General features: G+C 36.8%; 1 protein-coding gene across 1 annotated transcript in view; it reads right to left on the minus strand.

The window, feature by feature from the left end:
* Positions 1-13,761, minus strand: part of LOC134751041 (dystrobrevin beta) — a 92,468-nt gene that overhangs the window by 63,487 nt on the left and 15,220 nt on the right. Inside the window, exons 9-13 of the mRNA XM_063686376.1 lie at positions 13,068-13,171; positions 8,840-8,931; positions 8,317-8,355; positions 7,037-7,149; positions 4,130-4,304 (exon numbers count right to left, since the gene is read on the minus strand). Of these exons, the coding sequence (XP_063542446.1) occupies positions 4,130-4,304; positions 7,037-7,149; positions 8,317-8,355; positions 8,840-8,931; positions 13,068-13,171 (523 nt within the window). The remainder of the gene's footprint in view (positions 1-4,129; positions 4,305-7,036; positions 7,150-8,316; positions 8,356-8,839; positions 8,932-13,067; positions 13,172-13,761) is intronic.

Genomic DNA, 13,761 nt, shown 5'->3' on the forward strand with positions numbered 1-13,761 from the left:
TTTTAATGTATTTAAGTCAACGGAGCCGGACGTAATTCCAGTATTTGTGGCGAGAAAACTCGAGCGTCTGCCACCGATACTATTTAATAGTCTGGATTGTACCAAGCTCTTGAAAGACATGCTCAAGTTTCAAAATGATTTAGCAGAGATTAAAGAGACGTACGCGACTTTGGAGCAGCTGAAGGGGTTGAAACTCGAACTCCTAGCGAATAAATATGATACGTTACCATCGACACCTATTTGTAACGTTAATAGGAAGCGAGGGGCTGCCTGCTGGGCTCTGGATGCTATGGATACAGAGCATATATATCTATACTGTTCTCGGCGTCCGTGTGCAAACATAAACTTTAATTGTGAATATTTGTCAAACCAAGTTAAATAATGAAAAAAAAAATATGGATCCAGATACAGCAGGTGATAAACTACTAACTAAAAATATATTTATCATATACTATTTATTTATTTTAAACTTGTGGTATTTTTAAAGTTGATCATTTTTGAGGCTGATTTTTTTGCATATTTGTTCGTTTTAACTTTAACTTTTATATTAAATTTGAAACCTTTTAAAAATTACTGTCAAGAAATTATTAAATTTATTTTGGGCTTTTGAAGTTCGAACTAAAAAAATACTAAAATCATTATTTATGATTAATTTGTTTTATTGTTTGTTTTAGGTTCCCAAAGCTCGTCAGGTGCAAGGCTTGTGACTCGCAAGTATTTATTTGACCGCATCTGTAGCTTCAAATTACCCAACATTGAAGAAAACTCAAGTTTTTGAGAGATCTTTTATCGGACGAAAGATACCACGAGGACCAAATCACGAGTTAAACAGAGATTTGCTCATTTTAAGTAAGAGATTAAACAGAGATGGTCTAAAGCGCATAAAAAAGAAGGCATATTCCGAAAATCCAATGATATGTGGCTTCAAGGAACTTTTGAACTTCCCGCGGTGCCGACACAAACTAGACCAGGTCGATCGTGTAAACTGTTTGACGAATCAAGTTAAAGATCCAAAGTAAGGAAAACCGAGGACGTGCGGTCTATTTTAGACGAAGAAGTAATTGTTCATGCTGCACAAAGTGAGTTACGCAAAATAGGAAAACGTGATGCGTCTGACGTGTTAAAAGATATTATGAGTTTCCCAACAAGAGCAACCAAATATAAGAAATCATTTAATGAATCAAAGACAGAAGAAGCTGACAGTCTTACGCCCTTTCAAGCTTTGTCAATGTTTGTAGATGCCGACTTAACTCGTCGGCAATATGAAATTATTCGTAATACTAATAAGATTTTTTTTTCCATGTTATACGCTATTGCAGAAGGCAAAACAAGAATGTTATCCACCCCCTGACGAATGCAAAGTGACGAGCACCTGTGCAGAAAGCAGCTTGCAAGCTTTAACAGATCTTACTGCGAGGCGTCTATCAATGCACTTAGAAGAGGTCCTTTTAACATTACAGTAGCAAGAACGAGAGAATCTTAAATTGATTTGAATCCTGCAACAGAGATATACTAAATAGGTTGCTGCTCAGCTCGGATCCCCTCCTAAGCAGCATGAGGAACGGAAAAAAAGCAATATCAAAAGTTTCTTGCCTGAAACAATCGCTATGTTTGTTGCTGCGACACCAAATCCACGGAATTAATGTTTTTAAATATGAATAAAATATTTTTTTCAACAAATTATCCTTTGTTTTACTTAATAATACCATTTAGAAGTAATTTCTATGAAAAATTATTTTGGCCGCGTAGATCGCTGAAATACCCGTATGTGCTGCTCAGCTCGGATCCCCTCCTAATGTCTATTTCACATTTTCATTGTCCGTTAGCTTTGATAACATCAATGAAGAAAGTACATACAACAAGCAATGGATGACTTTCGAACGTCCGGCAATGGACAACGGTATTTTCTAATTTATTGCCGTTTTTATTACACAAATAAGATTGCTATTTTTATTTCACAATAGATAAGTCTGTGACCTGTGATAAGTAACTCCATAATTATTTAAATTTACAGTGGTACTGCGATTTTTGCACGTAATTAGGGCGCAAACCGGCATTTTGCTTTTGTATTTATACCGCAACGGCTGTCATCAAATGCCAATGCGATCGTGCTTTCTGATCATTTTTAACAGAAAATAGAGACACGCGCCCAGCTGTCATGCCACTTCTCCTTATATTCATATTTCTGTGGAACAGACGAACCGCCTGAAAGTAAACAATTACCCATCCCAAGGACACCAGAGGGGTCGCAAGTCCGTTGCCTTTAAAATGGGAGTACGCTCTTTTCTTTGAGGTCGGTCCGGGAATATCGCGGGACACGGTTCATTGCACAAATTTAAGTGAAAAAAACTACTGTCTAGGGTAAGACTTGAACTCGCGACACTGGATCGCTAGCCCATTGCTCTGCTATCTGAGCTACCAAGCCATCACACATGGGCTGGAAATATTTCGACCATATGGGTCTTTTAGGGAGGCACCTTGTGTCGTGAGTTCAAGTCTCCCCCAAAACAATAGAAAAAAAAAACACTTAAATTTATTCTTAACTTAATAGCATCGTTCGCAGACGTTTCTGCTTGATACAAAATGAGTACACTCCTCAGTTTAAAGCCTAGTTCATACAGAATTGGCACATAATTAGTTGTAGATTTCTTTATTTTCTCATGGCGGGAAAAAAATTGACAATTACAGTTCAACCAACCAACCAACCGACCTTCAAAGTATTCATGGTGAAAATATTATTTTGCTGGCTTTATGCATTTTAATGTTTTCGACCATGGAAATTGAGAAAAAGAGATTGATCGTGCACAAATACCTCACAAATTCTTATCGGTCCGGGACGAAGACAGCAAGCAAGTCGCTTAAGATGCTAAAAACTAGTGTTTGTAGGGTCATAAAACGTTGCAAGGAGACTATCCGCCTACAGGAAGATACAAACTAATCGGAGGTCTGGTACAAGTAATAAGATTTTGGAAAAAAAGTTTAGTCAAACTAAATCCAGGACTGCCTGATTACGATTTATCACGAAAATTCATAGAATGTCGTAGTACTGTAAAGATGATTCGCCTCAGAGGTGGCTATTAAGAGCTATCGAGCAATTCAACATTCGAATTGGACCGTTAAATAGAACCAACAAGCTAAAACACGAGCACGACTATTGTGCGACCGAGTTTTGATAAAATTCGAAGGTTGCTTGTTGTTGGACGACGAGACGTATGTAAAACTCGATTTTTATTAACTACTCGGTTCGAAGTTTTATATGGCCGATAGTAGAGGAAATGTACCCCAAAAATATAAGTTCGTGAAACTTGACAAGTTCGCAAAAAAATATATGATATGGCAAGGAAATTGAAATTGCGGCTTTAGGACGAAAAGTTTTATTACGGGCTTTTATATTAAAGAGTGCTTAGAGAAATGAGTTTTGCCATTTATTAGAAACCGATAACAGTCCCGTGAAATTTGGGCCTGATTTAGCCAGCTGCCACTACTCAAAAAAAGTTTTGGCATGGTATACTTATAATCAGGTTGATTACATACCCCGCGAGATGAATCCTCCGAATTGTCCCCAATTTCGATCTATCGAAAACTACTGGGCTATGTGTGGGCAATCATAAAAAAAAAATAAACATGACTAGTCAAATTGTCCAGGATATCAATTCGTTGCGATCTACATGGGATAAACATGCCAAGAACGTCGACAAAGTGTTGTGCAGAATATGATGTGGTCCAGTACAAAAAAAGGTCGTAATTATTTACATAACAGAGATTTTATTTATTTATTTATATATATTTAAAAGCTAAAATACATTACTATTTAAAATTCACCATTCATAAATTTGTTATATCGTTTGCTTAAAAAAATATCAATTTTCTAGTGCGTACCAATTCTATATGAACTATGCTTTATAGGGACGTGCGCGTTGGAGGGTCTGCCATCTTGTGGCCTGAATCGGAACCATAAACATGTACATCAATCACATGTACATTGACACTTCACGCCAAAGCAAGTGCTGCCATCTTGTGGGCTACTTTGGAAGCATAAACTACACATTTACGCCTCGCGCCAAAAATCTGACGTCTCCTGTGCTGCCCCCTACTGTTTATGCATGCTTCCCATAGCTATTTAGCTTACCTTGAGCATCCTCATGAGCCCCTCGAGCTGCTGCATGAGGTGTTTCCGGGAGTCCTGCAGCGAGGACAAGTGCCCTTCCAGCTCGTCTTTCCTTTGTCGAAGGGCCCTCAGTTCAGACACCAGCGGAGGGGCGGAACCTGACCCACTAGCTGACGCTTCGGCTTCTTGTTGGCGTCTGTTCAAAATATATTTTGATTATGGTTAGGCATCATACACAGCCAGTTTTAAACTCCTTTTTTAGGGTTCCTGTATCCAAAGGGTAAAAACGGGACCCTATTACTAAGACTCCGCTGTCTGTCTGTCCGTCTGTCACCAGGCTGTATCTCTTGAACCGTGATAGCTAGACAGTTGAAATTTTCACAGATGATGTATTTCTGCTGCCGCTATAACAAAAAATACTAATAACAGAATAAAATAAATATTTAAGTGGGGCTCCCATACAACAAACGTGATTTATTTGCCGTTTTTTGCGTAATGGTACGTGGCTGGTCTGTTAAGTCTTACAAACGACTTCCCTTTTGCTTTTGCTCCCATTCGCATAAAGGAAATTCCCGATCAGAAATTTATCCTCATTTCACAAATAATCATAATTTCCCGTCTATGAAATGATCAGAGATATCAACGAGACAGACGGGACAATCCATACATGGAAAATAAAAGCTGAATGTTTTGATACTACTAGGACAAGTTCGTCTTTGTATTTTCTAATGTACAGTCAGCTGCAGAGAGAGGTGACCCCCCCTGCATATACTCATTGTATGCAGGGGTTCACCTCTCTCTGTACATCAGTAGTAGATAATTGTCTGTCCCACGCCACCTAAAAATGGTTTGGTAGCGATCATAGTAAGTAGTAAAAATGGTCTGGTAGTGTGTGTGTAGGTGTAGGTGTGTATGGAGGTAGTAAATGGTCAGGTGTGAGTGTACGCGGCGTTGAAGGCGTATTTAAAGGAGCTGTTAAAGGGGTCGTAGGAGGTGTCTGTTGAAGGGAGCGGTTGGAGGGAGAGTTATTATTGGTGTGAATGTTTGTTAAAGTCAGTGGTGGTATGGTAACGGTGGCGTGGTAGTGTAATTAAGGAATATAAGTTTTTGGCAAAAATTTCATTTTTGGTACAAGCTTTTATCGCTGACTGTACTTTTTTTCCAAAGGCAACTAATACTCATCGAGACAATTCTAAAAACTCCAAACACAATTAGGTTGCGTTGTTATATCACAGAGTTCCTATGGCCACCTCCTGTCTCCATCATCAGATCAACTCGATGGTACCATAATATTGCATTGTCACACGACTTACATATGTATGCAAATTTTCAGCTTCATCAGAATTCGGGAAGTGGGTCAAATTTAACTTGCAAGATTTGACCCTTACAAACATTTTACATACATACTTACATAGGTACATTACAAGTTAAATAAAAGCTTGTAAAAACATATTAATTTTCCTTATTATTGCATACATGTCTTTAATTCATATTTATTACATACATGTCCTTGATTAATGCTTATGTTGTTATTTAAGTGTAATTAATTAGATTTACCTTGAGTACCTAATCACGTTTCCAATTAAAATATTGGCTAGCTACAATGTTGTCTTGACGTAAAATTATTATTTTAACAACAAAATTTCCGTGAGACACTAACATATTAACATTATTATGTTATTATATTATAATAATGGTATTAGGTGGTTATTATTTATTTTATTTAAGAATTTTTAATCAGGCAACAAGGCCAATATTACAATAACCTTACAGACTAACGTATATATACATTTTATAAATTAAACACTAAACACTAATTTAAAAAACTAAACACTATTACTTACACTTATTAGGTTGACTGGTAGATGTTTTGGCATTAAGTCCACCTTTTGTACGATACATTTTTCTTTTGTGCAATAAAGATTAAATAAATAAATGGTGTATGTGTTGATAAATGTAAACAGATAAATAAGAATGCACAATAATCAGCGCTTACTATCATCATTGCACTCGCGATAGACGTGGGTGCTTTAATAAGAATGCACAATAATCAGCGCTTACTATCATCATTGCACTCGCGATAGACGTGGGTGCTTTAATGGTGTATGTGTTGATAAATGTAAACAGATAAATAAGAATGCACAATAATCAGCGCTTACTATCATCATTGCACTCGCGATAGACGTGGGTGCTTTAATAAAAATGCACAATAATCAGCGCTTACTATCATCATTGCACTCGCGATAGACGTGGGTTCTTTAATGGTGTATGTGTTGATAAATGTAAACAGATAAATAAGAATGCACAATAATCAGCGCTTACTATCATCATTGCACTCGCGATAGACGTGAGTGCTTTAATAAGAATGCACAATAATCAGCGCTTACTATCATCATTGCACTCGCGATAGACGTGGGTGCTTTAATTATCTTATAAAAATGTTTATTACAAATTATTTGCGAAAGATATTTTGAAAATCAGGCATAAAATTTGAAGAGTGGGCAATTTGCAAATGGGACGTTATGCGATAGAGCCATTTAAGGCTTTTAACAAGCTTTTGCCCGCGATTTCGTCTGCGTGGAATCAGTAACAGCTAGAGTAAGTTTAGCGCCTGGATAAAGTGTAATAGCAATCATTCAATTTGAACATAAGCTTAAATCTTAAATCTTTCATTAAATCTTTCAAATTCCATCCCCCTTTTCACTCTCTTTAGGGATGATTTCTGACATAAAAACTATCCTATGTCCTTCCCCGGAACTCAAACTAAATCTATGCCAAATGTCAACTAAATCGGTTCGGTGGTTTAAACGTGAAGAGGTAACACACAGACAGACAGACAGACAGACTTTCGCATTAATAATATGAGTAGGTATGGATGGTGGGCAGGGCACATGTCACACAAACAGCGTATGTAATGTACTCGTATACCTGAGTCTCGCGATTTCTCTCATAATCTCTCTATTCTTGGCTTCGAGCTGCGAGATGAGTTCCCGCTGCTGCCTCGCCGCGTCCACCTCTGATCCCTCGGATGATGATCGACCCTGTAGTACGTACCTATTACTGGTATCGTATATTGCACACAAGAACATGTCATGTATTGTTGTTGTACTCGTACAATACCGGTCTAAAGTTTCAGTTCAACCTTTGTTTTCGGTACAAATGAGTACTTTCTTACTATAATCTTTTGCAGTTCGGATGCCGAAATTTGTTTCCAACTGATCCTTTATTGTTTCCAGAGATGTGATTGATTAGTCAGACACAATTTACGTACATTTCTAAACAACTCATTCCCTAAAATCATATAGGAATGACGGGTTAGAATTAGAATCACAACGAATTGCGTCGGTGGGGACACCCGACGAGTTCCAAGTGTGTGCGCATGACTCCATATTATCTGCCTAAAGTTGTTTCACTTTCTCAGTCTAAGGTTAACGACAAAGCTGTAACCATTGTACGTTTAAAGTGGCAAGGCCGTATGGCCCAGCATTTGCCGTTATTCCTATAAGATTTCAGGGAATGAGTTGTTTAGAAATGTACGTAAATTGTGTCTGACTAATCAAACACATCTCTAGAAACAATAACGGATCAGTTGGAAACAAAATTTCGTCATACAAACTGCAAAAAAAATATCGCACAAAAGTACTAATTTGTACCGAAAACAGAGGGTGAACTTAACTTTTGACCGGTACTGTATATGGAATTGTCAACGTTATTTTAAATTGACATATATTGTCTTATATGCTTTTTCAATAGGGAATATTACGCGAAACTCTGCGCAGGGGGCGCCACTATCACAATTTGAGGGTCTATCGCAAAACAAGAAAATCGAATTTTCTGTCACTCCTGCATATTCGAGCGGTAAAGAGGCAGAGATAGCAAAATTTCGGATTCGCGTTTCCCGGTAGGTTCTCTGTAAACAAACCGCCTTGGTGCAACCATATTTTATTATCTCTGAAAACTTGTCAAAAACTGTTAAAAGCACAGTATGTATAAGTTACTCTATGGTTTACTAAACGGGCTAATGCTGCACTCTGGCGGCAGAACTGCAGTAATACCCCCTATTGTGTGTAATTCATTTATTCGCCTCTCTCAAAATTACTAAATATTTAAGTAGGTAACCAGTTAAATTTTAAACCGAAGATCGCGGGTTTTCCAATATAATAATGAGTTTACAAAAGTGTCATCTTTTATTTAAAACTGAAACTTACCAGTTCTGGAGTGAGTGATGCTGACCGTCCCGCTCGCGGCTGAAAAACAGTGCATTTTAAATTAATCTTAATAAACAGATCACCTGTACAGTACAACAATTGATTTTTTTCCCATTCCGAGATGTAAGTGTGACAGGTATGTTGCGAACGCAACTTTTTATTTATATAAAATATTTCTTGCAGTAGCTAAACGCAGCCGTCGGGCTCGGTTAGTATGCGGATTTTGAAAGTACCAATAGGAGCGCTACACATAATTTGTATCGCGGCCAATTAGAGGCACCTAAATTTAAACCACCTTTTTACTGTTAAATTTCGCTAAATTACTCTTTCATCAGCCTCCATACCATAACCACCACTTCTGCATTTAACCGTTTGTTCAATGAACCCCTTGTAACCCCCGCCTTGTACCCTTTTTCCGAATCGAAGTCCTGATAGGGTTTTCAAGACCCGGGATGAGTGAAAATAACACAACTTTAATCAAAATAATATTAAATTGTTCAATTTACTTTTAAAAGGTAGTTACCATAGTGCGATTTTCATGCGCCAATCGCGCGGCGTATCGCGCGATCAGACGGTGTTCGTCGTCTACTCCACGCGACAAATGCTCTGCTATGCCTATATAAGAACAAAAAGTTTCAAATAATATATAAAAGTTCATACAGAATCAAAAATATGTAGACATAGCTTTGCTAGCCTCAAATAAAATCATAGCAACAATGACGATTCCAAACAATAATAATAATACTATAGGTATCTTGTGCATCGGAAGTTCTGCCGCCTAGCGGCTTAAACCGAAAACCTAATCAAAGGACTATAATATATTATCACAATAACGCGTCTTCTATTTACCCGTTCCAAGAGTAAACTCAGCTTTTGGCAAACGTTTTGGGTACGCATCGGGGCGTCTACATCAATGCTATAAATAAACTATATATGTAAGCTAAGGGATTGCACACAAATGGAAGCGAAAAAACTGCTTGTCAAACTGCTGCATGCACAAAATCATGCCGAGACAGAAGCCATATTTAACAAAATTTAGTTTCAATATTGTGTCTAGATTAAGCCTTAGTTTGTAGCATTTTGTAGTTAGTAGTTTCTTACTAAATTATAGTTTTGAATTGTAACAGATCTGATATTTAAATTGGTTCCCCGCGATACAGGCACTGCCTAGTGCGGAGACCCCTGGAATGTCTGTAACATTTAGCCGAAATAAATGATATTTATTCTTAATCATGACATTTACACTTCATGCCAAAGAGCCTGCAGTTCACGCACGCTAAAGATTTTTTTAAATTCGCTTGTTTCATTTCAACCGGGAATCGAATCGACTAAAAATAAAAATAAACGCTATTTTATTTATTCTACTTTTCGATACAGTTAATGATAAGATTTCTCCAAGAAAGTCAAGAAACATTGGGCCTTACACTCGTCTGTCGTACAAAATACCCAAAAAATCAAATATTTAGTATTCAAGAATATTTTTAGACAAGCAAAATGGATATAAAAAAGAAAAAATCTTTGGATGCAGTTTTGTTTATTTTCAAAAATAAAAGAATATTTCCTTTAAACAAAATGAGCTAACTTAAGGTTTAGAGGTACTTTCCCTCCAAGGCCCATTCATTATTTCCACACTGTAGAGATAGACACAGAAAAGAATTCTCAATGTTTAACAAAAGTATCAAAACATGATTGACAGTAAAAGGTCATGAATCATATTGTCCCTCACTAACGCGCGGGGCATTCTTTTTCTCGATTACTTTACTTTACAAGGCTGTGACTTTAATGACAGTTCGGGGCAGTCATGACATGAGATACATTATTGGAGTGAAAACCTTCGCGTCACTAAACAAGAGAATTTACAATACAGGCGTATTGTCAAAGTAAATTTTGTAGTCACAGTAAATTTACTGCCATCTTCCGACACAGAATTAAAACTTATAGAACACCATTTGACTTTGATCCTTGTTCTTCACTGATATGTTAAATTTGTTAAATATCAAAAGGTGTCGCCATCTACCTGAGTATAGGCCAAAGGTATAACGCCATCGCTCGAAAAGATGGCACCAAAGTCAAATGGCGTTCTAAAAGTTTTAACCCTGTGTCGGAAGATGGCAGTAAATTTACTTTGACTACAAAATTAACTTTGATAATCCGCCTCTATACTAAATTCTCTTTGCTATTATACACGGTGTTTCTTGAGCCACTGAAAACCTGAGACACCTGAACAGATTTTTTTTAATTTTAAACTCATCTTGAGTATTCATTCTTTATTCCGATAAATATTTAAAAAAATATTGGTTTTTAGTTTTCTTAACAATTCTATTCGACTAGTAATTCTACACAAGATATACTTCGTTGTTTAAGTGACATCAAACAATTGCTAGTTAGTAGTTACCATGGTATAGTATCTCTGAAGAGGAGTAATGTAATGCTGATAATAATGCCATCTCTGGGTTATGCTGGACATATATTCCTCAGCCGTGGTGCCCTGCTGAGCTAAAAAGCGGTATCTCAATTGAAGATTGCATGCAAATAAGTACCTTAAATTTGAATCATAACGTTCCATTTCCAGTTCATTAGTTTTTGAGATACCGCCTTTAGCATAAGGAGGGCTGAGTGTGGCTAGATATCATTCTTGTGTGTAGATAGTAGAAAACAAAATATACCAAAACAAATATTTAAGCAGGTAACTTAATCGTATTTAATTAAATCTAGAAGAATATATTTTAATAAAAAATGTTTTGATAGTGTTACTAACCTTACGTTGCAAATGAACTAGGAAACAAAATAAATTTGAAACGTAAAAGTAGTTTTTTTAATATGTAGTGCAAACACCGTACAATGACAGACTGACGTATTTAGACGAATAAAAAAACCAAATGACGTTTGGTTTGACGGGAAATTTTGAAATTATTTCTAAGTTGTTTTTTAATATAAATTCCGTTTAAACATATTTTTGGTCAGATTTATGTTAAGATATTAACAAACAGCGTTTCTTTATATCACAACCAACCTTGTAAGTTGTGTTGAGTTGTGCTCTTACTCATTCAACCAAACCAACGCAGGCAAGATGAAAAGCAATGCCGGCCGGGCCGCGCCGAATCTGTGTACCTTCTTGTATGTACATCGGTATAAGGGCAAGGTAAGTAAATTTTCGAGTTTATAATATATATATACCTCCTGAACATTTATTTATTATTTCATCTTTATCAAAAGCTTTGATAGAGGCTTCGGGTAAAGCATATTTATGAAATGTTGGCGATGGAACATGGAACATTGTAACATTTCAAATAACAGCCGTTGAACTAGCACCATTCTTAGTGCCCGTAAGGCCCGTCATACACGTTGCTCTGATTATCATAATTAAGATACTATTTTCCATGCCTAGGTCTTAATCTGATAAATCAACTACAACCTGCCAAAATTAGAAAGACATACATCTACTGATAAAATCCAACCACAATACGTTACCTTTGTCGACATTTTACATGAATAATATCCCGATTCACTGATTTCTTGTTACCTAACATTAAATGTGACAATAGCACACCCTTAAAATGCATGCTCAACACTTGTCCTGTTTCGCTGTAAAATAACCTTTTTATACTTTTGATAACATCTTAACTGTTAATATATTTTCAGGTATTAAAAAGCTTTCAGAATAAAGTTGCGACACGGCAGGTATCGTGCTTTTCTTCGATAAGTTTTTCGATGTTGTCAATGGCAATTTCAGTGAACCTAAAAAAGGAAAATCTACCTAATCTAATGCGCTGTAACACCCAGATCACCGCACCACAAATTGTGGATAAAAAGCTTGAATGTTCTCAAAACTATGAAATATGCGACAAAAATGGATCTAAATTAAATCAAAAAAAGTTGGATCAAACTATTGAAGCTTTCCAAGTTATTTTGGGATCAAGAAGAAGAAATGAATTAGGTTGCCTCTAATTATTGTTTAAAACATAGTCAGGAAATAAATTGTTACATACTTGCTGTTAAGTTATTTTCACGGAAGTGCGCTTAAAGCGTCGCTGTATTTGCATGTGTCTTAGTTACTTGGAATGGAACGTATGTAAATAAGTAGGTACTTATAAATAATATATTGTACTTGATTCAACATAAGTTTTCATTTATTTATTCTGAAAAACTGATTTATGTAGTTTTCTAAGCAAATGGAAATTGGTACGACAAAGATTACTACATAAATCAGTTTCCAATATTAAAGTTGTTACATGTAGGTAAAGAACCCATAAGTACGTGTGTGTGTGTGTGTGTGTGTGTGTGTGTGTGTGTGTGTGTGTGTGTGTGTGTGTGTACATGTGTGCGTGTTTACTGCATATACAGTCTCATTAGTTGAGAGCAGGACCGCTAGGGGCAGCACTAGTAGAGACGTGAACGTGAAATGTCCGAGAGTTTCTTATCTATTACAGTAATAACATATACTAATCTATGGTAGTTACCATCGTAAACACTGTTAACTGACCATTTGCATACCTTACTGCAACGAGATACGGTTTACCAATGGCCAGTTTAGGGTGTTGCTAATTGACAAATAACGTGTCAAATGCTAGTTATTGATATTGTTGCATTACAAACTTGTAGACTGAGCATGTAAAAAAAAATTACCTCCATTAAAATATAGGGCAATCGATTCTCCTATCGATTCTGAACAAACTGTTTTTAGGTTTTCAGTGGGTCATGAAACACCGTGTATAGCTACTGGACCAGAAATAATAAATTATAATACTTACTGCGATGAGTAGACCTCGACGATCGGGAATCCAACGAACCCGTATTGACGTATCCTGGTGCGTATTCTGGAAAGCCGTTGTGTGCCGGTACCGGGGAGGGTGGTCTGAAATAAAATTGATTGTAAGTAGCGATAATAAAGAGTAGAAATAAAATAAAACAGAAAAACCGGCCAAGTTCAAGTCGGACTCGCGCACGAAGGGTTCCGTACCATTTAGGGTTTGCTCCCGGTACTGAGTTTGTATAACGAGAACCGGGAATTCCCGGTTCTCGCCATACAAACTCAGTACCGGGAGCAAACCCTAGTACCATTACGCAAAAAACGACAAAAAAAATCACGTTTGTTATATGGGAGCCCCACTTAAACATTTCTTTTATTATGTTTTTAGTATTTGTTGTTATAGCGGCAACGGAAATACGTCATCTGTGAAAATTTCGCTATCACGGTTCATGAGATACAGCCTGGTGACATACGGACAGACAGACCGACAGACAGCGGAGTCTTAGTAATAGGGTCCTGTCTTTACCCTTTGGGTACGGAACCGTAAAAACCATAGTGGTAACGGCAGTCGTCTAGTCAAACCATTGAAATCATGCGTTGTGGAAAAAATATAAAATAAAATATTTTGAAGTATTTCTTTATTAAATTGTTCTTAGTCCTTACTCGTCCTCGACGTCGTCGCCAAGAACATAACG

Source organism: Cydia strobilella, chromosome 21 (genome assembly GCF_947568885.1).
Source record: "Cydia strobilella chromosome 21, ilCydStro3.1, whole genome shotgun sequence".
NCBI classification, from domain to species: Eukaryota; Metazoa; Arthropoda; class Insecta; order Lepidoptera; family Tortricidae; genus Cydia; species Cydia strobilella.